We start from the raw sequence: 23627 nt of genomic DNA on the forward strand, positions 1-23627 counted from the left end.
GACTGTTTATCTACCCCACAGCGGGGCCAGGCATATTCTGAAAAGAGAGGACGTGAGTATAAAAATAAAGGGCAGTGACCTCCGCAGGACCCTCATCTCTCCTCTCCACATTATATTGCTTTGCTCATACCATCAATGAATACCTAAAGAACTCAAAACTAAGGGGAATGGTCCAGGCTGAAAGGAAATCCAGACCGGGAGCGCTGAAGTGAGAATTGCCTGCAGTATCTAGTGTGGTGAGAATTATGTTTGCTTCAAATCTTATTTAGCTTGGTAAAGTTTAGGAATTAGCTTGCAGTTTTATCTTTTTTTCTTTTGTAACCAGTTCTGACTTTATACCTTTCCACTTATAATCACTTAAAATCTATCTTTTTCCCCATGTAATAAACTTTTTATCTAAACCAGTGTGTGTGTTTAGAAAATCTTTACTCAGGTCAACAGGATTGGTGTATATTAATTACCCATTGTTGGAATGACAGACTAAATATGAGCCTGTACAATCCAGTGGGCTACTACAGTACAAGATGCACATTTGGAGTGGGTGTAGGGGAGTGGGGGAGCTGGGACTCAAGGATACGTGGGTGTCCTGTGTGGAATTCATGGATGGCTGGGGCATAGCATTCATGTACTCAGCTGGGAATGACTTTGCCAGCTGGTAGCTGTGAGTGAGCAGAGTCTTCAGGGGCTTGCTATTCACTGGCAAAGCAGTGTAAAACATCCCTAAGGAGACACACCAGTTCAGGTTGCAGCCTGTGGAATATCACATGCACAGGATCACATCTCCCAGTTCTCAAGTGCAATCACCTCAGATGTAGAAAATAGTGAGTGTTGAGTAGCACACAGACTACACAACCGCTTAAGTTAGGAAGGGCAGAACACCATTTCCATTTGATGCTTCAAAGAGAATATAGTTACTTGTTTTGAGCCAAATCTCTACTGTATGCACCTTTTCTGATCTAGAGTTCTAGATTCTAATACAAACATGTCAAGTTGTACAGCTTGCTGAGTAGTATTTTCTGTTAGGGAAGAACAATCTCCAAGCAGACTACACCAAGTTTGAAAAAAACTGTAACAGCAGGTCCTCTTCAAGCTTTCAGTACTTTACACAGAAATGCTCACCTCTCATTTGATTCCACTCCTGAGCTAGAAATTCCACATAAAATGACAGCAGATTTTCTCAAGTTCCTGTTCCTTTAAGTAGCTAAAGCCAAGAGAAAGACTTACTCTTTTTGATGCCTGTAATTTAACAAGTATTAGTTTTGCAAACAATCAGGGGCCTGGGTTAAGGAAAGAGTAGGTTCAGAAAAGATTTCTTTCAGAATGGGGTCCCCATTAAGTATGGGTTGTAGTTGTTTGATGGTCCCCTATATGGGTTCCAGAGTGGAATGGTAGGTGACAATTAAGGGTATGCAGTCAGAGATGGTTTTATTTATTTATTGAAGCAGGTTTTCTTGGGGTATTTGGGTGGCCCGTTCCATGGTGCGATCTACTTGTCTAGTGGGGTGTCCTTGTTCAGTGAAGGTGATTTAGAGCTAGATAGTAAAAATCATGGACTGAATAGACACCCCCCCAGCTGCGTTCCCTTCCTCCTGCCCCATGTTGGCAGAGGTGTTAAGAGGTCACTTCACCTTGACTGGTCCCTTGAGATATGTTAACTTATACTAAACAATCTGTTCCACCTTGTATTTAGTGCTCCTGGAGGAATTCTGTGCCAAAAAATTAAAAATTATGGGCGCAGTATTTTAAAATTCTACATATTTTATTTGTAAAAATAACACAATACAATCACACTAGTTCCAATTATTTTGGTAATTTATTTCAAACTACTTGTCAGCAACTACAGACAACAACAAAAAAGATTCAGAACAAATAGGTTCCATAGTAGGCATATTAATATAGAATCTTGAGTAATAATTTAAAGAACAATACAGAAACATATTTCCTGCACTCCTCAGAAGCAGTGCAAAGGCTTGGGAGAGTTAGGATAATTGAGGAGCTGAGAGAGAGGGAAGTAATTGCTGGGAAGGAACCTGGTTGTGAACTTGCTGGGTTGTTGAGTGTGGGTGGGAGAAGTACGGAACAAGTTTTTTTGGGGGTGGGGAAGGATTGTTAGGAAGTCTCCCCCATGTCAACCCTGGCTGACCCCTAGCCTCTCTCATTCAGTCAGACACATTTGCCCCAGTCAGCCACCACTCCTCCCCATGTGTTTCTGCACCCCCCCATTCCCCTTCAGCCCATCCCACTCTCTCCCTTCCCAGTAATCCTTCTGAACCCAAGTCTATGACCCACCTATGTGCCCTATGCTGTCCATCCATTCATCCGTCCCTCCAATTCCTGTGCCTCCTGACCTGGACCCATGGCCAGGGCACTGTGAGGAACACAGCCTCTTCTTTCCCATCTTTGCTCACACCTGGGAGTGACTTCTCTCTTCTAGTGCCACAGCAGCCGCTAGTGGACAAAAAACACAACTGCAGTACTTGTCCAGCAGAATGTATTTTCGGGGAGAAAAAAAATTCTGTTTGGGCCCTGAATTCTGGTCTGCACAGCAGCTCAGACGTCTCCTACTAGTAATTTAGCTTCTATGCTCTGAGTACATTTCCCAGACCTGCAGAGGAGCTCTGTGTAAGCTCAAAAGCTTGACTCTCACCAACAGATATTGGTTCAATAGATATTAGCTCACTGACTTTGCCTCCCTAATATCCTGGGAAAAACATGGCTCCAGCACTACATATTACCTTATACGGCATTTCTCTCTGACGAATGTAATGACTTGTGAGGCTCCCTCCTACCTGCCACGCACATAAAAAGTGAGTCCCGTGGATCATGTGCGCTGACATGCTGTTTAATGTTCCCCTGCCCCCAAGCATCCAAAATTTAAAAAGCTGTGGGGGGTAGGATTAGAGATTGAAACGAAAAATATTTGTATACCTTAGAAGGAAGCCACAATGCCCCGAAAAAGTCTCGCTCTCTCTAACACTGCGGGAGTGACGAGCAGTGTCCCTCCCTGGGCAGAAGGGGCTAACGGTACGTCGGGGCAGCGGGCCGGCTAGGTGGCTCTGCTGGCGGTGCCACCACCGGACCGCTGAGCTGTCTGCGCTGCGCCCAGCGCGGACACTGACGCGCGCTGAGCCTGGTTCCCGTCGAGAAAGGACGGCGGACGCCGTGCGCCGGGCTCAAGCCGATGCCTGACGTGGCTGCAGCTGGGCGCAGCCTCACCCTCCTGGTCCCTCCCGCGCAACTGCGCAAGACCCCCCCATGAGCCCCACGTGGTCGCTCTCTGTTGTGCAGGCGGCGCCGGTCAGCCGGGGTCCTCCGGGGCGGGCAGCGCGTGCGCACCTAAGCGGAGTCGGTTCGTTGCTAGTCAGGGCGCTGCACCGCTGGGTCTACGAGGAGCTCTGTTCAGAGTAACCAGGCTGCGCAGGCAGCGCCATAGACAGCTATGGCGGGGTCTTGAGAGGCCGGCAGGGGCACCGCCTTCTGCCGCTCGACTAGTCGCGACCCCGCCCGTAGGACAGACGGTTGGTGGCGCGTGCGGTGGAGGCTGCTAAGATGGTGGGTGGCTCGCTCCTGCCGCGTGGTGCGGGCTTCTCCGGGCGGTCTCCCTCCCCGTCCGCTCGGTCGGGTCTCAGTGTCCGGCCGGATCACCGGCCTCCGCCTGGCGAGCGCGGTTGGCTCCCGTCGCTCCTGGACCAGATGATTCGCTGCAGAGCGCGGGAGGCGTCGCCTCGCGGTAACGGTTGTAGAGCCCGGCGCCCGCGGGCAGCCTAGCGGGGCGCAAGCGCGCGGATAGCGGGGCGGCGGCCGTTGGAGTAACGTGGTCGGGGGGAGGGCTGCGATGGGGCCTGGGCTAGAGATGGAGACGGGGGTGCGGGGATTGTCCTCGGTCCCGGCCTGTGAGGGACTCGGGATGTGTAACTGGGCAGTGCCGGGCGATCCCAGGCTGACGTTGCGGAGGCGGCAGGGATTAGGGGCAGGCTGGGGGCTGGAATCTGAGCGCTGAGCTGAGCGATCCTGACTTGGAATCGGGGCCGCGATGTGCACGAGGCCCAGGCCCAGCCACGTGAAGCGTAGGCGGTTCGCTATTAACCCGTCCGCATGGATTCGCTGCAGAGCGCCCCCTTGATTGCCATGGGCGGTAAGGAGGGGAATTCGGTTTTCTAAATAATTTTTAGTTTGGTTAATGTTTATCTGGGTTAGTGAAAATGTAAACTTATCGAAGTTTTTACTTATAGACTTTGCTCTGTCAAATAAATTTTATCTGGAAAGAATAAAGCAGACGTAGATGTCTGTTTTAAAAGAAATGAAGTGCTGACAAATATTGAGCTTCAACAGGTACACATAACATGGATTAATTGTTCTCCATTCTGTTACAATCAACTTAATTGTTATTTGTAACAATAATCGGTTTATTAAAAATCAGGTATTGAGGTCTCTTTAGATTGATAATACAACTTAACTTTTTGTTTCTTTTTAAAAAAGGGAACACCACAAAAGGATGTCGTTATAAAACCTGATGCACCAAGCACGTTGTTTTTGGAGAAACATGCAGATTACATAGCTTCTTATGGTGCAAAGAAAGACGATTATGTAGGTATTTGCTTATTTCACTATTGATAATACTCTGATAAGTGATATATTTTGCCATTTCCTGCGCTGATAGGAGCAGGTTGGCAGGTGATGAGTTGGGAAGTTAGGTATCTTTTTGGCTGAATGCAAAGGGAAGGGTTAAAAGAAAAGATACTGTTGTTCTGAGGGGTGGCGATGGTGCTTTTCCTTGGTCAATGATGCGACTTGGCATGTATTATCTGACTCTAAAGTTGAAGATCATTGCTTTAGCTCTAGAATTACTCTGAGACCCAGGAAATGTGATCTTTTGTTTGTTAAGATGAATTTGTGTTATAGTGCTATGTCTTCCCAAATACCACATATGTCCCATAGTTGCCTTTTTGCCTGCTGTAATGAGCCTCAACATCACTGGATTTAATCTGGATTCTACTAGAAAAGGTACTATTTTGAGACTTCCATATTGTTTTAGGTGTAGCCTTAAATTCAGTGTATTACACTACTATACGCTCAAGATATTTAAGCCCAAAGCAGACTGTGAAGAACTTCAAACAGATCTCTCAAAACTAAGTGATTGGGCAACAAAATGGCAAATGAAATTTAATGTGGATAAATGTAAAGTAATGCACATTGAAAAAAATAACCCCAACTGTACATACAATATGATGGGAGCTCATTTAGCTACAACAGGTCAGGAAAAAGATCTTGGAGTCATCATGGATAGTTCTCTGAAGATGTCCATGCAGTGTGCAGAGGCGGTCAAAAAAGCGAACAGGATGTTAGGAATCATTAAAAAGGGGATAGAGAATAAGACTGAGAATATATTATTGCCCTTATATAAATCCATATTACGCCCACATCTCGAATACTGTGTACAGATGTGGTCTCCTCACCTCAAAAAAGATATTCTGGCACTAGAAAAGATTCAGAATAGGGCAACTAAAATGATTAGGGGTTTGGAGAGGGTCCCATATGAGGAAAGATTGAAGAGGTTAGGACTCTTTAGCTTGGAAAAGAGGAGACTAAAGGGGGATATGATAGAGGTGTATAAAATCATGAGTGATGTGGAGAAAGTGCATAAGGAAAAGTTATTTACTCATTCCCATAATACAGGAACTAGGGGTCACCAAATGAAATTAATAGGTGGCAAGTTTAAAACAAATAAAAGGAAGTTCTTCACACAGCACGCAGTCAACATTTGGAACTCCTTGCCAGGGAAGTGTTTAAAAGAGAACTAGGTAAATTCATGGTGGTTAAGTCCATTAATGGCGCTTAGCCAGGATGGGTAAGGAATAGTGTCCCTAGCCTCTGTTTGTCAGAGGATGGAGATGGATGGCAGGAGAGAGATCACTTGATCATTGCCTGTTAGTTTCACTCCCTGTGGGGCACCTGGCATCGACCACTGTCGGTAGACAGATACTGGACTAGATGGACCTTTGGTCTGACCTGGTACAGCCGTTCTTATGTTCTTAATAATCTAGTCTGAGGTAAAAGGGATACAGATAATTGCAGAGGTATTCATTGGAGAGGCAAAGTTGCAGCTGTCCTTGCCAGACATAGACAAAAGGAAGCACTCTTATCTGCTGCTGCTGTTTGTATATTCAAAAGCATCTGAAATTCCCATAGGACCCTTACATTGGAATTCAGGTAACACAAGGCAGATGCCCCTCTCTCTTCCATATATTTCTTCCAGCAAACCAGCATATACCTCTGTCTTGTTAATAGTGAACCTTACCCAACAAACCCTATCTGGTTTTATGAAAGACAAACAGTACTGTTTTTGGTATATTGTTCGTTGGTCATTCATCCCTCCTATAGAATTTTGTAGGAGAAGATAACCACAACTATCTGTCGCTGACATGGAACCCAGATCACTGTTTTATCACTGTCTCATGAGTGGCCAAAATATTTGTTTCCTTTTTCAGTGCATCATCCAGCAAAATTGCCAGCTAAGGAGTGACGTTCTGGTCCCAGTGAAATCGTTGGGAGCTTTGGCCTTAGGGCCAGGCTTTCACTCTGCATTTCCAAATACAATTCCATGTAACTATCTTTTAACAAACAAACAGAGACAGGTAAAAAAAATACAGCTATACAAATACACCTCTACTCCAATATAACACTGTCCTTGGCAGCCAAACAATCTTACTGCGTTATAGGTGAAACCACGTTATATCCAACTTGCTTTGATCCGCTGGAGTGCGCAGGAAGCCCTCAGGGTATATCTACACTGCAGAAAAACAAATCTGTGGCAGCAAGTCTCAAGAGTCTGGGTCTACAAGCTCAGGCTTGTCCTGTGGCGATAAAATGTTGCCTCTTGGGCTCTGAGACCCACCCCTATCTCTGGATTTCACCGCCTGCGTGACCGTGTCTGCACAGCTGTTTTTAGCACTCTAACACAAGCCTGAATCTGCTGACCTGAGCTTTGAGACTTACAGTTAGGACTCTACCAATTTCTAGGCTGTGAAAAATGTGTCATGGTAAAATCTGATCTCCCCTGCTGCTGAGAGCCTGGAGCTCCTAGATGCTAGTCTGTCCATGCTGGGGAGGGACAGGAGTTGTCCTTTCTCTGCAGGGCTGCTCTTGGTGGGGAGATCAGACCCACTTCCAGAGGCAGTGGAGAAATGAGGGTGATACACCCTCACTTCTTTGCTGCAGAAGCCCATGAACTGGGCTTTGGGCTCTCTCACTCCCCTTCTGCCTTCCCCCAGCCGCAGCTCTGCGTCAAGGTGCCAAGCTCAGGGCTTCCTCCTGCAGCGTCTCTTGCCAGGCTGGGGGTTTTCACCCCTGGTACCTGCAGCTGGGGCAGCCTCGGCTTCTGGGCTTGCCCCACACACGGCTCTGGCCCCAAGCCCAGGGCTTCCTCCTCTCTGGGCTTCCGCTCCTGACGGCTGCAGCCAGGGCGGTGGAGGGGGCAGACAGCCTGGGCTTGGAGCTTCTGGCCCCTGCCACTCCAGCCAGGGATCAGGGCTTCCATAACACAGTTGCACACACACACACACTCCTCGTGGCTTCTGCTGTGCCTCTGGGTATGGAGCTCAGGACTTTTGCTTCTGCCATCTTGGCCTCTAGGCAGCTCTGTCTTGGGGCTTCCCCCCGCTGCCATTCCTGCCGAGCTTCGGGGCATCCCAGACTCAGGGCTTCTTCCCCTGCAGCTCCCTCCAGGGCTCAGGGTGATCTGATAGAGGCTTCTGACCTGGGGCTCCTTCTGGGGCTGGGATACAGATTTTTTTCCGGGGGGATCCCTAAATTGGCCAGGCCCCCTGCCTTAATCTGTCCCTGGTGTGGACTAGCAGCTAGGAATCCCTGTCAGGGGTGCTCCCAGCATCACTGGGGGAGATCCTACCCACCTTCACCCCTGGGAACTTCCTCTAACTGCAGTAAGCTGGGCGTGTGCTGTCTTCAGAACCCAGCTCCGAAGGCAGCACAGAAGTAAGGGTGGGAATTTCGGGACCTCGCTACAACAGCTTTACAAAACCTCCCCGCCTTGGCATGGACCCCCCCACAAACACACACCTTATCCCATTTTGAGTCGGGAGCCCAACAGTTACAACACCCTGAAATTTCAGATATAAACATCTAAAATCTTTAAATTGATCAAACCCTCTAGCCATGACATTGACCAGAATGGACTGTGAATTTGGTAGGGCCCTGTTTATAGCTGTGGATTGGGTTTTTTGTTTGTTTGCAGCGTAGATAAACTTTGAGAGGTCAGGATGCAGTGGGTTTTCCATGGCAGGGATCCTGGAAGCCCTGAGAACCCTGGTTCCCTCCTGTATCTGCATCAGAGAAACCCTTATTAGAGCCAGGGCTTTCAGGTCTTGACTCCATGGCAAGAAGCCCTGGAAGCCTTGCATAATGGGACTGCCCTTGAACCAGGTTCCCAGCTCAAGTAGTCCACTTGGCTTACCTATCTGAGATCCTGGGACCCTAGGCTCCACAGCAACCCACCAGGAAGTCTGTGATGCAAGTTTGTCAAAGCAGACTGTTGTTTTGAAACACATCTGGTTCAGTTAATTGGCTTTTTCGACGGAACTGTTTTGTTGGAAAATTCCTGACCAGCTCTAATTATTGAACCTCATATGTTTCTTTGTTTCGGTCTGGCTTGATTTTAGTGTTCCACTTTCAAGTCCCCCAATGATCTGGCTTTAACCTTTGTGCCAGAAATACCAAAACATGAGGAATTTTCTCTTGGGAATGAGTACTTGCAGATCCTTTCAAATACAGATATTCTTTAACAATCTTCAGTATGCTGGAGAAATATCTTGGCATGTTAGGGTCAGTTCTGGGAGCAATGTTTAAGTAGAAAATGACATTGTTAGTTTAGCCATGTGATGTGTGTTACAATATTGGGCAGGCTTATGATTTCAACTGGGCATATAATGCATAATTCTTTATTAAATTAATCTCTTGTGTCCTACTCAGTAGTACTGCTTAGATAAGTTTTTTAATAGAATTACAAACTAAGTGAATTGGACAGTCTAGTCAGTTAGTACATTTCCCAAAGTAATCTGTAGCAGTTGTGCTTCGGGTTTTTTAAGCCAGTTATAAATATCTGATATTCATAAGGCTACCCAGAGAAAATGTACAGAAAAATAAAATTAGATGTTTAAATACGACAGGTCTCCCAACAAGATGGTCTCAATTACGTTTTAAAGTGTGGTACCTCCGACTGAAACCTGCCTTCTCTTTTGCCATGTGTATGGTTTCGCTCTCCTGCTCAGCTGTAGCAAGAAAATACATAAATTACTATGGAATTTTATAATACAATATGAAAAATCATAGGTAATGCTGATCAAGAAAGATTTTATAACAATATATTAAGCTACAATAGATGAGTTTTTCTCTTCCTGTTACTCTAAGTTGCTTTGCTTTGATTTTGGGAAATGGCAGTTATGTACTTAACTGAATGTTAGGCTGTTACTTTGAGGGAATCATTTGGTTTATTAACTTGAGCAAAGGACCAGAGCCAAGAAGACCGTAACTTATGATCTGGTCTGAGCTACTATCTTGCTGCGTAAATGTGGGCAAGTAACTTGACCTTATGCCTCAGTCATCTAAAATGGAAATATTGAGTAAAAGGCAGAAATTCACTGACTCAGTTGCAGTATCTTAGCCAGCTTAGAAAGCTTATATTTCTTAAGTAAACAACTTAGAATAAAGTATAACTTGGCTTGTTGGTTGAATGGGGAGGATTTAGTAATGGCTAGATCTTTAGTTCAGAGAACTTGTAAATTCTGAAATTCTGTACGTTACACTGAGCCCTGCAAATCCACAGATACCTGCATTCTATCTGTGGCTATATGCATCTGTGGATGCAGTTGTATTGTTAACATCTTTGCAGATTGGCTGTGGATCCAAATTTCTGTATCCAAGCAGGGCTCTACTTGTTTATATATCTTTGTCTGCTTAAGAACTAAAATTCTGTACTACTTAGGAGTACTGTATGTCGGAATATTTGAGGATGAGTGGTGTCTACTGGGGACTGACTGTAATGGATCTCATGGGACAGCTGCAACGAATGACCAAAGAAGAAATTCTAGCATTCATCAAATCATGTCAACATGAGTGCGGTGGAATAAGTGCCAGTATAGGTCACGATCCTCACCTTTTATATACCCTTAGCGCTGTCCAGGTAAATATATTGAAAAGAAAATATTGGAAGAAGTGAAAACAGCTGCTTAACTTAATATATTTATTTAACTGTTCTAGATACCACCAAAGTATTTCATTTTTCTGCTGGCACATTGAAAGGCTTTATTTGAACCTGATTTGTTCATTAGAAAAATTGTTAACTTATAGATTTAGTTCTGTGAATTCGCTAATAAGTTTATTGCAAGTTAGACATGTATAATGCACCAAGTTGGAAAGCACAAGATGCAGCAGCTTGTCACCTTCAGGCAATGATCATGTGCTTCATGTGCAAACGTCTAACTACAGTAATGTTTTATTTTCTAAAGAAATAGAATAGTCTAGTTTTCAAAAAGACTACAAGAATTATGTTGAATTGTGTCAACCTGTTTTGGGGAAAATAAGAAGGCACGTGTATAATAAGGATATATGAACCCAATTTCTTTAAAGCTAGTAGAGATGAATGTTTCCCTTTCCACTTTGTGTGTAGTGCCTGAATTGAAACTTTTAATTGGGAAGCTTCTGTTTTAAAGCTTACTAGTATAGCAATACAAATTTGAGAAGTAAAACATTGATGTAGGTTTTTTTTTTTTTAAATTGTAAGCTATTAGACACTTTCTTTTGTGGTGTTGGGGCCTCACGCACAGAGGTTGACCAAAGTGCATCTTGTCATTCTGAGCCAACGTATACCATAGTATTTTCCCAACTTTCCTGCCTACTCAAATTCACCTAATAATGTAAAGCCGTCTTTCAAGTGAAGGTGTAGTCATGTACGGCTTCCTGTCTGCTGCAGATACAACAGAGATCCTCCTGATTACACACTAGCTCCATTACAGATCTAGGTTCTAACTACTTGTAGAGTCAAGTTTCCTCTGCTCTATACCAAAAAATGTTACCCAGTCCAGTTTTAAACACTTACAAGAACTGAATGAAGTTAGTGTAAAATAGTTTGACAAGCTGGGACCAAATGTATCTAAATGGCATTTAAATAATCTTGCATCATAGATCGTTTTCTAGGGAAGAAGTGTTGTGGGTTGTAATCCTTGAATAGGATGAAATATAGAGTAGATGTGTCTGGTAGTGAGAGATGGGGCCCAGGAGTTTCGCAGGTCAATGATGAGTCTTGGCATGTATTACCTGAATCTAAAGTTGATGATTATCACACTTTAGCTCTAGAATTACTCTGAGACCTGAGGAAATTGCTGTGCCCACTCTTTTTAGTTTGAGTGAGTACCAGCTATTGTGGGTAGAGAGCCACACTTCTGCTTGTCATAAATTTGGGCACAAATTATTCTCAGTGTCTTAATTGGTTATGACACATTCTGGACCTCGTTTGGGTCTATCCATGCTGGCCAGCCAAAAGATTTGTATGTAGGGATCCCAACCCAGTATAGAGAGAGAATCAGGTCTTGAGGTTCTTCCAATTTATGTAAACTCATTATGCTTAATATTGATGTTACTATAAGATGATAAAACCACGATAGATTGCAGCCTAAATATAAAAATCTAAACTGAGAATTAAATTTGCAAATTTGAAATAGTCAGGAAATGCAAATCTGTGGTTCTTTTAGCAATGCTAAACTAATCCACCTTGTACATGCTGTATTCATTTATATTGTACATTAAGAATTCTAAACTGCTAATCCAAAATAATAAATCAGTGCAGATTACCATCAGAAGCTTAATTTCTGCTTTTCCTGTCCTCCTACTTTATGTTAGCATTGCCGTCTTGTGTTCTGTTTTTTTTTTTTTTCAATTTAAAAAGCGTATTGCAACACTTATAATCCTGCTCAAAAAAGCTCTTGGAAAAACCTCTATAGAATGAATCACTTGCATTATTTCCTATAATATGATTTAACTAAAAATTTCATAACTTAAAATTCTTCTCACTGTTACCAAGCATGTGCTTCTTATTGAGGACTAGTCTATACTTTTAAAGTCTGACGGTTCTTAAATTGTGATTTCTTTTTTGAATTTATATTTGTAAAAATGTGCCCATCCAAAAGCTTTCTACACCTTTCCATTACTTAGGTATACATGCTACTACAAGCCCAGAACCTTCTTCTCTCCTAACAAAATTCAGCCATAATCAGACACCAGTAAATCCAATACCATGTTCCATGATGCTAGCCTAACTCAAATGATTGTTTAAAACTTTAAAGTGGAGAAAGAGATTGTGTTGAGACCAAGCATGGAAATCTTCACCTTAATTTGGGAATTTTAAAATTTTATGGAATCAAGCTTGTAATGTTGGGTAGGTTGCAGTTAGCTGAAGCTTTCATGGTAGTTAAAAATTTTAGTGATTTATGTTCATCATCAGTAAAATGAAGTTGTGTGTTTTGTTTTAAGAAAACTAGGGTTGTGGTTCTGTGGTAAATTCTAGGAAACTTTACCCTTCTGGTAATTGATTTGAGTCATTTTCGTTTTGCAGATTCTTACCTTATATGATAGTCTCCATGTTGTTGATGTAAATAAAATTGTTGACTACGTAAAAAGCCTGCAAAAAGAAGATGGATCATTTGCTGGAGACAAATGGGGTAACATATCTTCAAAATCTCATGAATGGGTTGACGTATTTCATATAATGAAGCAGTTGCTCTGCATGTTTTTTCACTATGTATTATGCATGAACTGCATTTATTTCCTTCACTGTAAAAACGAGCCGTTGTGTAACAGCCATTCACGTCATTGCGTTTCTAGATGACTCAACTTAGAGAAAAATTGATATAAATAACAAAAACTGATCAACCTTCATAGAAGCTTCTGAAAGCTGAAAACTTGTTAGAGCTTGTGATGGGAAAGTGCCTTCTCATTTCAGTGCAATTTGTACTAGATATTAATCTTAGAGTTTAGTGATTTATAAGTTGTATATATTTATTGCTTGTAAAAGGAACTACCTCTCTGCATAGTAATGACACATCTGTATCTGCATTCACAGCTTCTAAAAATATTGATCTCATTTGATTTTTATTTTTAAAGAGTATGTTTGTTGACCTTTTCTTCTATTGACATTTTAAAGTATTTTTTATTTTATATGAAATGTATTTTAATAGTTCAGTATTGTATCCTGTTGAATATCAGTTACAACAGAACCATTGTTTCATTTTTCAGTTAATAAAATGAACTGATCAAGATATTTCAACATATGTAAATCCATAAACATCAATTTGAAGTTGGCAAGCTATGTGTTGGTATTAAAATGGTCATCCATATTCAGCACCAACTTTTACATTTCAGCCAGTTTGTCATAATATAGTAATAAAATGCACAGGCAGGGATATGACACATACTAACAAGAATGTAAATTCAGATCGGATTACTGAAATGCACTATAAATGAGGCTGCTGTTGAGGAAAATTCAGGAGCTAAAGCTAGTACAGAATTTGGTTACCTACTCGATTGGTGATACGAGCTACAACAAGGATATTATACCATTTCTGAAAAACTGCACTCATTCCCTATTTGCATCTGGGATACAGTTTAAAGTGTTGACTTGAGTTCTAATTACTATGGTCTAATCAACACTGGGAAAAGAATTACTACTTGGTATAGCGCGTGCACAGACACACACGTGTGTGCACACACACTGCCCATTCATGCACAATTGCCTGTATAACTGTGCGTGTCTGTGCGTACGCGCTATACCAAGTAGTAATCCTTTTCCGTTAGCAAAATAACACACTTTTTTAAACAATATAACTGTATCTACTCTGGGGCTTTTTTTCCACTATAGAAATGTCATTAAAATCACTCCTCTAACTGATGAAACTATACTTGCAAAAGTTTCTAGTGTAGACCTTGCCTGAGAGACCTTCTTTCTTGATCTGTGCCTTCACACCAGCTGAAGACCTTGAGTATTGTGGAGACTGATGTTGATATATTCTTGAGGGTCCAGTGCTCTTTAACTTGCTTTGTCCAAAGTTCTGAGTCTTTGTGCCCTTCAGATTATGATATTGAAGAGGTGAGAGTGGGAAATGCGGGTAATTAACTGGTGAATGAATCACTGTGGTGACATTGTTCAACCAGTTCTCTTTCTATTCAGTGCACATATTGTGCACTGGGTGCCTTTTATAAACTGAAAAATAAATAGCATATTTACAAATTTCTCTTAACTGAAGTAAGCCTGGATATTTATTTGGCAACCACTAAGTGATCAAAGGATTATTAATTCATGGTTACACAGAGATATTCTTGTATTTGTTTAGTGTGATCCTGTTGGGAAGTAATGTGAATGTATTGGCTGGTGGAGGAAAATATTGGATTAAAGTGTTGGAGTGTTTTCTATTTAATATTCAGAGAAACACCCATGTTTAGTGACTTACTGTGTTCTTTTTAATAGCATCCATTGTCTGTGTGCATGCATATATCAAAATTAGTTCTCTGTAGTTATACTATTTTTCCTCCCCCCCTTTGTAGGAGAAATAGATACCAGATTCTCTTTCTGTGCTGCAGCAACACTAGCTCTTTTGGTAAGTTCTACAATAAGGGTGAATATTAGATACAAATATTTAAGTTTTCTGTAGATGGCAGACGAATGATGCTACAGTAGCTATACATAATTTACTTGGTGGTAGTATAAAATGTTAAAGGGACTTTTCTGACTTGCAGGGAAAGCTAGATGTTGTTGATGTGGAAAAAGCAGTCGAATTTGTTTTGTCCTGTATGAACTTTGATGGAGGATTTGGTTGTAGACCAGGTTCTGAATCACATGCAGGGCAGGTAAGTGCTGTTGCTTGCACATTGAAATATTTTAAATTAGCAAGAGATTCTCAAATATCTAATTTTTATAACTGTTTCTAAAACCTGTCAGCAATGCAGACTGAAGCAGTTTTGTCACTTCCTAAATGTATGTAAAGAACTTTATTCCTTTAAATGACACAAGTACAGAATTGATCTGTTAAGAGGTCTAGGAGCTGAGTTTTGTCCCTAAAAATTCATATCAGAACCACAGTTTTGCATAGTGTGAATTTTTGTTTCAAACATCACAAGGATGAGTTAAAAATGTAGCTTAAGTTCCAAAAGAGAGACAAGCACGCAACTGTTCAAAAAGTAGTTAGCATTCAAATTTGTTAGGGCGGAAGTCTCAAATTTTGTAATATGATTAGAGTACAATTTTGACATCATCTACTTTTTCTGTTAGGTTAAGCATATCAGAACTTTTTGTACTTCACCGGTTTGCGCATTGATCAAATGTCTTGCCCTCTGGTAGGAAAAATACTTGTTTGGCCCAATGATAGTTATAGTTCAAGTAGAATTTACTGTAGATTCCACTCTTACCTTTTATTCTAAAGTCTGATATGTTGCAGAGGTAACTTCGTTAACTTCTTGATGGTGCTGGTGGAATTTCTTTTAAGGTGACAGGCTAGCTAGAGGCAAGGTGAAGGGGTATTAGAGCTCATTAAGAATGGATAAATGCCAAGGAAGATGACCTGTATGACTTCCTCTAGAAACTTTACATGTAACTTTAACTTTGGATGAAGTTCATACTGACACTTACTCCGAACCTCCAGTTGATAGAAATTACCTTCAACCCATTTTAGTACTATTTCAATATAGATCTAATCACAATAATCAGCTGTTCATTTTCCACAGTTGTTCTGAGTATTGTAATTTGGAAGGTTTTACTTGTTTGAGTAGTTTTTTATATTTTCATTTAATGTAGAGAAACTTAATTATTTATGAAACATACAACCTAAACATGTCATAGTCCCCCTCAAAATAGTGTTGTTTTTTTAATTCTAAATCTCCTCTAAGGTCCTGCATACATTAAGAAAATACCTTAACGTTCAATCTGATTTTTTTTAGGATGCTACAAATTATATTTTGCTTTTAATGACAACTGGAGTACATTAGTAAAATGTTATCTTCTGATAAGATTTAAAAAATCATAACAGTGGAGTAGTATGTTCACTTTGTAAACTGAACACTTAATCTTCTGACTTGCTTATTTTAACAATTAGCATGATGTGAAAGAATGGAATCCTGCTTTGTGATCCTCCTACATTTAGTCTATTACATGCTACTTAGTTCTTAAATACACATGAACTTTATGTCTGTAATTTTAGATCTATTGTTGCACAGGATTTCTGGCCATAACAGGCCAGTTGCACCAAATAAATGCTGACTTGCTGGGCTGGTGGCTTTGTGAACGTCAGTTACCCTCGGGGGGTCTTAATGGAAGGCCAGAGAAGGTATTTGATTCACTTTTTAAAAAACTTTTATTCTGCTTGGTGTAGAAGCAGAAATATTTTTTTTTTAATTTCTGGAAAATATGGACTTTCAAAGGCTGTTGTAAAACTTCAAATGTTTTTACTCTTAATCTTGATTCCTTCACTGTATCATCCAGTATTGGCTCTTGTTTTAGAAGATGCAATGTTCTCAACATAGTTTAAGGTCTCAAAATACCTTGCTGAATCAGGGCCTGGATATATTGTGATGTTTTAGGAATGCTGTATACTACAGGTTTTATAAATGTTCGTTCATAAAGTAACCGGAAAAATACTTTGGATTTATAATTTTTGTGGGACTCATGTTGTGTGTGTCCATCAGTTGAATAATGTAATCTGGTATGACTGACTTGCAAGTGGAGACTTCTTAGCACTAGTTTTCTTAATGGATGCAGCAGACAAATGCTTTCAAACTTAAGAGTTTTTTTGTTAAATTATTGGTTGATACTGTTCTCATAGTCTCTTGTCCCTCTTAGCCATGAAAATGAAAATACCATTTAAATGAGTCTCTTCTTCAGAGCCAAAATCCTGTCAGAGTCTGGCAAGGTTTCAAAAGCAGCAGAACACTTGTGATTCTCCTGCTGCGGGGGAGGAAGGGCATCTGCGAATAAGCTGTGTGGAGGAGCTCTGTTCTCTGCCCAAGAGGCAGTGCTCCAAATTTGTACTCTGCTCAGTTATGTTTTGATGATATGGCTAGTGGTTTCACAAAACCTAGTGTTACTACTGCAACCCATGTATTTAAAAAATGTAATACTCTACTAATATATTTATTTGCCAGTTACCAGATGTATGTTATTCATGGTGGGTGTTAGCATCCCTGAAGATAATTGGTAGACTACATTGGATTGACAGAGAGAAATTGCGCTGCTTTATCTTGGCTTGCCAGGATGAGGAGACTGGAGGATTTGCAGACAGACCAGGAGATATGGCAAGTTAATTTAAATGTATATTTTAGCTTGAAATTCAAAGTTTACAGGTTTGCAAAGGGCTTTATTTTGTATAAAAGGTAGTACATGAGTATGAACAGGGTAATGCTACCTTAGCATATCTGTTTCCTTGAGGGAGCATGTGATGGTCTTCGATATCTGCCGACTTACCCCATGCTGAGAATTCAGGACCCTTTCCCTGTTTAAAGCCCCAGCAGATGGCTGAAAAAACATTTTGTTGAAAAGCAACAGGCTAATAAGATTGTAGACTGTATTGCAGTTCTAACTGTTGCATTTTAAAATGCTACAGTAAAAAGAGAAGTAAAAGTTAAAGATGTTTCCTTTAAATAGACTTGTCCAGTTAAATTTGATATTTTTTTTCAGTTAAGTGATGTTGAAAAAAATTAAGAATATATGCTCTTGATATTTATAGCTTAGAACAGGGGTTCTCAGACGTCATTGCCCCCTACTGATATCAAATTACTACATGACCCCAGGAGGGAGGACAAGTCTGAGCCCGCCTGAGGCCTGCCACCTCAGCAGGGGGGGGGCAAGGCACAAGGGCTTCAGCCCGGGTAGGGGACCTGTAACCTGAGCCCCACCTATCAGGGATGAAGCTGAAGCTTGAGTCCCATCACTCATGGCTGAAGCCTTTGGGCTTTGGCCCCAGGTGGTGGGGCTCATGCTTCAGCTCCAGGCCCCAGCAAGCCTAACCCAGTAAAATGAGGTCTTGACCCACTTTGTGGTCCCAATCCACAGTTTGAGAACCACTGGCTTAGAATTTAGTGAAGACAAATGTGTTAGTCTAAATTTAGTGAAGACAAATTTAGTGAAAACAAAAACTATTAGGTAAACTAAACATGAAAACGGAAGGTAAAAATAGTATTTAAGATTTCCCATTAAAATTGTCAGTATATTTAAGGTCAAATTACAATCTGGTCATCAATAAAAGTGTTGTGGCAGTTATTGTAAGAATTGAATACTGCTGCTACTAAAGCCTGGTATTTAGCTGTGAGACTGAGTACCTTTCCCAGACCTGAGGAAGAGCTCTGTAGTTAGAAGGCTTCTCTCTCACCAGCAGAAGTTTGTCCAGAAAATTATATTGCCTTACCCACTTTGTCTCTGTAATACTCACAATCATGAGTTTAGTTAGTTTCCGTCTCCCTTATTTGCTAGAAATATATTCACAGTAGTTAGCTGTTACAGCAATTCCTTGTTCAGGCTTGATGTGTCAACTTGGGCCTGCCCATGTCTAAGTTAGCTCTACACATGTAGCAGGAAGCTTTTTTTTGTGTCTAAGGAGAATTAGAAAGTAACATTAACTTTGGGTCCATGCAGGGGCCTGTCGAGGCCCCTGTGTAAATTTAGAGCAGCCTCAGAGCTCCTTTAGCTTGCATTTGGCTTTTAATGGCCTATGTATGGGCCTTAGAAAGCAGAGAATAGCCAGTGGTGTGCATTCTGGACATTCCTATGATGTGCCTGCTATGCCAACTCTTTAGGAAGGGACAATCTTTTAATTGTTTTGTTCAGTACATTAGGGCCTTGGTCTGAGGCTGGGCTTTTAGACAATATAAAGGGAGGCTGGTAGCTGGATCAGTGTAGAGCCCTTAAGCCAGCTGTAAACTAACCAATGAGACCTCCTGTGCAGATGGTATACGCAAGGGGCTTTTTCCACCTAATTTATCGCTTATTTACGCTGCAGAGCAATGTAAGGAGCTTTAGTAAGCTGTGAACTAGGTCCTAAGGGTTTGTCTTTAGCGTAGAGTTAGCTCAGGCTTCTACTTGGGTATTGTCCACACACATCATCCTGTCACCTGAGCTAAGTGGTGCTCTCAGTTTGGGCTAGCTGGCACAGCTGGGGGTGTAGGTTAGAGCCCTGATTTCTGTTTTTACTAGGGCTGACAATGCCCACTTTGCAGTGAGGATGCACGCTACATCACTGAAGGCATACCTTCAGCCTAAGGGTTTAAGTAGCCTTCTATGTTGTGTGTATAGGGATATGCAAACTGTATAGCAGCCTTCTGGAAAATCCGTTCCGTATCTCGTGAAGGAATCTCTAAATCTCAGAGAATTACCTCCTACCTATGTCTTCTCTTCTCCTATGCCCCATTTTTCCTTCAGTTGTGTATTCAAGTCCCTTTGGCCCCCTCTAAGACCTGTCAGCACAGCTCTATGTTCGGAGAGATTGCCAAAGAGCAATATAATGTTGAGTAAAAAAAATGGAGTTTATGGCAGAGCTGCTTTTAGATCTTCAGGTTAGCATGGAACTTTTACATTATAGATAGTAAAATCATGAGGAACTAGATTTACCATGTTGTAATAATGCATACAGGAACTGGTGGAAAGAGCTGTCAGACTTTTTCCATTATCTACATGTGTACTGTTGAGTTCAGGTTTAAAAAAATTTCTGGTGGCAACAAACATCATTAATTCAAACATCTCAAAGTTGTATGCTAAATGTATACAAATTTGAAGCTGGCTATTTTTTTCTTTTAATGTGTGTGAATATTTACTTCTGATATTTTAAAGTAATTGCATACTAAAAACCAGGAAGTTGTGCACTTCCATTGTTCTCTGAAATTAAATATTCAACCACCATTGAGCTTTCTCAGTCTCTTCTAGCAACTCAGTCATCTTACTGTCTCACTGTAAACTCATCCAAAGGGTTTTAGTTGTCAGTGTGTATAAATTCTTAATTTTTTTTTTCCAGGTGGATCCTTTTCACACCTTATTTGGAATTGCTGGTCTATCATTGTTAGGAGATGAACAAATTAAGCCTGTCAGTCCTGTTTTCTGTATGCCTGAAGACATCCTTCAAAGAATAAATGTACAGCCTGAACTTGTGAGCTAGACCTTACAGAAGCAAAAAGTTGCTATGCTCAGCTGCTCTGATTTTGTTGGTTGAAACTCATCTCAAACACACTTGCATATATTTTTCATTTTAATGTGTTTACATCAGTACAGTAAGAAATTATCACTGTACAATAAACCTTGTCACTTTGTCCGTGGATTGTGTCAAAATGGCTTGTTTAAATAAATTATGTGGATGTTATATGTATTGCAGGTTCTGTAACAGATGAAGAAACATTTTTATCTGCATCTAAATATGTGGACCTGTGGGATCTGTTTGTACACTAACTCAAAACAGCAGCATATTAGTCACAGTAATAGAGTACTTGGAACGACTTGATTTTTTTGTATTTCCTACATCAATCACAAAATATTGTCTTGATAATATAAGCATGTCTTGACAGTGAATTGCCCTGAGCACTGTATTTAAGAGAAGCAGAGAAAAGATACCAGTAGTTAGAACACTTTGATGTTAGTGGACAACTGTGCATTTAAAACATCCTGTTTAGGATATACCATCATTTTTATCCAATACTGATAGTTTTCTTCTCATAGCAATTGATAAGCGTAAAGGTTTTTGTTCTCAGCAAATACAGTTGTTACCCACCAGTAAAGTCCTTTATTAAAGAAAATATTTTTACTACTGGAAATACAATATCATTTGTGTTGAGTGTAGATTGAGACTTGCAGGTAATAAGCATTCTACAGATCGCCTCTCTACAGTAGTATGATTTGCCAAATGTGCTGCTAATTGAAAATTTGTCATTGATATGAATTACTACTTCATTAGCACTTGAGAAAATAGTTGTGAAAGAAATAATATCAAAAATAAAAGTAGCTATGAAATATTTTTTCTGAAGGATGAAATCGTTTTGTCTTTGGAGTGCTTGAAGTGCCTCTGTTTTACATCCCGTAGCATTGTGTTTGCATCTGCCCACCATGTTCTGACTGAGAAGAACTAAATGAAATTCCAGTTGGATCATATTAAAGGTAATTGTGAAGGAAAAAGTAGGCTTTAACAGTCCCCTAGCTTATTTATAGTTAAAGATGTCCTAAAAAGATTTTTCAAAATAGTTCTCCATTTTTTAATAGAATGGTCAATGCAGAGCACTAGTCCTTACTTCAATTGGCTTATTTTAAGGTTATTTCTCTTTAAAAGCCTTTTTGCCAGTCAAACTATTTTTTTTTCTAAATTAACGATGGTTCTTTTAGATTTACAAAGCAAACTAGTATCCTAATTAGTCATTGTTTAAATATATTCTTCCACTTTAATTACAATATTATATAGAATTTTTGGAAAGATTCTGGTACTGTATATTGTAGTTAATCCAGCAATGTATCATTACACACGTTCATTTATCTGTAAACTGAATGAGATATAATCTTCCATCAATAAATCATCCAGTGAAGAAAATTAGTTGTCCTTTACAACATGTTGAAGTTAAAGTACTTAGTTTCAGAGCAGAGTGCATTGGTATCATTAACTACCTCATTTTATCTTGTTAAATGTTAAGATTTTCAGCTCACTTTGTGGAATTACAGTAAGATATTAGTACTGTCTTTGGTGACAGCTTGTCTTTGCATGTAGAGATCCTTTATTAAATGTTTTCACACACTTGTTTCTATAATTTATTGATATTTTTACACAACTTCATACTGAAATATCCTTCAGTGCATGTATTGAAAACACACAATTCATTGCAGCATAGTTACTAATGTCCTAGAACTACATAAGAATTTTGTGGTAAGAAGGAAGGTCCTCTCATGGATCAGTAACTGGTTAACACCAGAACCAAAGGGTTGGATAAATGGCCATTTTCAAAATGTAGAAAGGGAAATAGTGGTATTCCTCAGGGATCTATATTGGGACCAGTGATCAACATCTTGATAAATCATCTAGGAAAGGGTGAACAGGTGCCAAAATTTGCAGACAATACAAAATTGCTCAAGATAGTGAAGATCAAAGCTGACAGTGAAGAGTTACAAAGAGATCTCACAAAACTAGGTGACTGGGCAAAAAAAGGCAGATGGAATTCAGTGTTAAGTGCTGTACATACAAAATCATGGTGTCTAAATTAGCTCTTGCTAATCAAGAAATCTTGGAGTAATAGTAGAAAATTTCTCTGAAAACATCTGCAGCAGCAATCAAAAATGTTAGGCACCATTAGGAAATGGATAAATAAGATAGTAAATATGACACTTTATAAATTTATGGTTTTCCCACACCTTGTATATGGTGCAGTACTGGTTGCCTCATGTGAAAGATGCATTAGAATTGGAAAAGGTACAGAGACAGGCAACACACGATTAATGTTATGGAACAGCATTATGAGGCGAGATTAAAAAGATGGACTCTGCAGCTGGATGCCACCTCATGGGTCCTAGTGCTCGTTAGGCTCTTCTATGTGTGCTGGGAGCCATCCTTTTTTTTGTACAATGGTGAGTGCACGTGGTGGGTGAGGGGAAGAGGCAGTAGGGAAGGAAGCCAGATGGGATTGGACAGACGGGGATGTGGGAGTGAGGGGAGAGGGGTAGGGGATAGGAGAAAGGGGTAGCAGACTAGGGGGAGAAGCGGGAACCAGCATGCAGTGTCCCCTCAGCAGCAGGGGCTCCATTAAGTAGGCTCACCCCCACCCCAGTGAACTCCACTCACCCTGCACCTGGACTATGCTGATGAGTCTCCCCCACCCAGATGCCTACCCCCCCAAGCCCCAACCAGATGCACCTACACTCAATACTGAGGCCCCCACACCAGACCTTCCCTGCTGAACCCCAACCACCTTCACCTGGATCCCCTTGCACAGTCTCATTGCCCCCAAACCCAGAACTCTGCACCCCATGAACCCCTGTCCATCCAGATCCCTCACTGAGCCACCCACACAGAACCCTCTCACTTCAGATCTGGATCCCCTCTACACTGGGATCCTGCTGGGCTTAGCCTGCCTGTCCACAAGCAGTGCGCCTGGCATAGAGAGGCAGGCCCAGCCCTTGTGCTGTGTCAGGGTGAGGTGAAGCCTTACCAGTGAGTCCCTGTCCTGGGTGTGGGATGGGCTGCAGGGTGATCTCTCACCTGCATGCAGCCAGTGGCCTGTGCGCCCCACTGCCATGTTTGAGTCTCCAAATTATTGATAAATTTTGCAGAATTAAAAAATATTGGCAGAATTTTTACTTTTTTGGCACACAATTCCTTCAGGAATAAGGAGGAGCTGCTGAGGGCTCTCCTGGAGCAGGTGCTGCCTGTCTGAAGTGAGTCTCTTAACTCACTGAGAACCAGATGGGCTGGTCTCACTGGGGAAGCAATAGCCTCTCCTTAGGGCCCCCTGTAGAAAGCAGATGGGGAGCTGGCCAGCTGGTTGACCCCAAAGCCTCCAGAGGGGAGGCTGAGGGAAAAAGACCACTTCCCTCCTTGAAGACCAACAGTGAATCCTGTGGG

The 23627-nt window shown here is 41.2% G+C and overlaps 1 protein-coding gene, 1 long non-coding RNA gene and 2 other non-coding genes across 9 annotated transcripts; 3 read left to right on the plus strand and 1 right to left on the minus strand.

Annotated features, from left to right (window-relative positions):
• Positions 1 to 298: 298 nt before the first annotated feature.
• LOC116825855 (uncharacterized) lies at positions 299 to 3240 on the minus strand. The gene is made up of 2 exons (XR_012656239.1): positions 2929 to 3240; positions 299 to 2448 (listed from the first exon to the last, which is right to left on the minus strand). It is a non-coding gene; the product is annotated as an uncharacterized LOC116825855 (long non-coding RNA).
• Positions 3241 to 3324: 84 nt separating this feature from the next.
• RABGGTB (Rab geranylgeranyltransferase subunit beta) lies at positions 3325 to 21809 on the plus strand. Of its 6 annotated transcripts, none has more exons than XM_032782158.2 (9): positions 3325 to 3552; positions 4480 to 4587; positions 9998 to 10195; positions 12623 to 12728; positions 14608 to 14660; positions 14800 to 14910; positions 16257 to 16382; positions 17197 to 17346; positions 20055 to 21809. In XM_032782158.2, exons 1-9 carry the CDS (start codon positions 3550 to 3552, stop codon positions 20193 to 20195), a joined length of 996 nt encoding a protein of 331 aa, XP_032638049.1. In that variant the 5' UTR covers positions 3325 to 3549; the 3' UTR covers positions 20196 to 21809. The 6 variants fall into 6 exon arrangements, with proteins under 6 accessions (XP_032638049.1, XP_032638053.1, XP_074923829.1 ...); XM_075067728.1 differs by lacking the exon at positions 3325 to 3552 and adding an exon at positions 3650 to 3730 and having other exon boundaries at positions 9975 to 10195; XM_075067727.1 differs by lacking the exon at positions 3325 to 3552 and adding an exon at positions 3657 to 3730.
• LOC116825867 (small nucleolar RNA SNORD45) lies at positions 4777 to 4859 on the plus strand. Its single transcript, XR_004373939.1, has one exon. It is a non-coding gene; the product is annotated as a small nucleolar RNA SNORD45 (small nucleolar RNA).
• LOC116825866 (small nucleolar RNA SNORD45) lies at positions 11300 to 11384 on the plus strand. The gene has a single exon (XR_004373938.1). It is a non-coding gene; the product is annotated as a small nucleolar RNA SNORD45 (small nucleolar RNA).
• Positions 21810 to 23627: the final 1818 nt, after the last annotated feature.

Source organism: Chelonoidis abingdonii, chromosome 7, assembly GCF_003597395.2.
Source record: "Chelonoidis abingdonii isolate Lonesome George chromosome 7, CheloAbing_2.0, whole genome shotgun sequence".
In the NCBI taxonomy this organism is placed as follows: domain Eukaryota; kingdom Metazoa; phylum Chordata; order Testudines; family Testudinidae; genus Chelonoidis; species Chelonoidis abingdonii.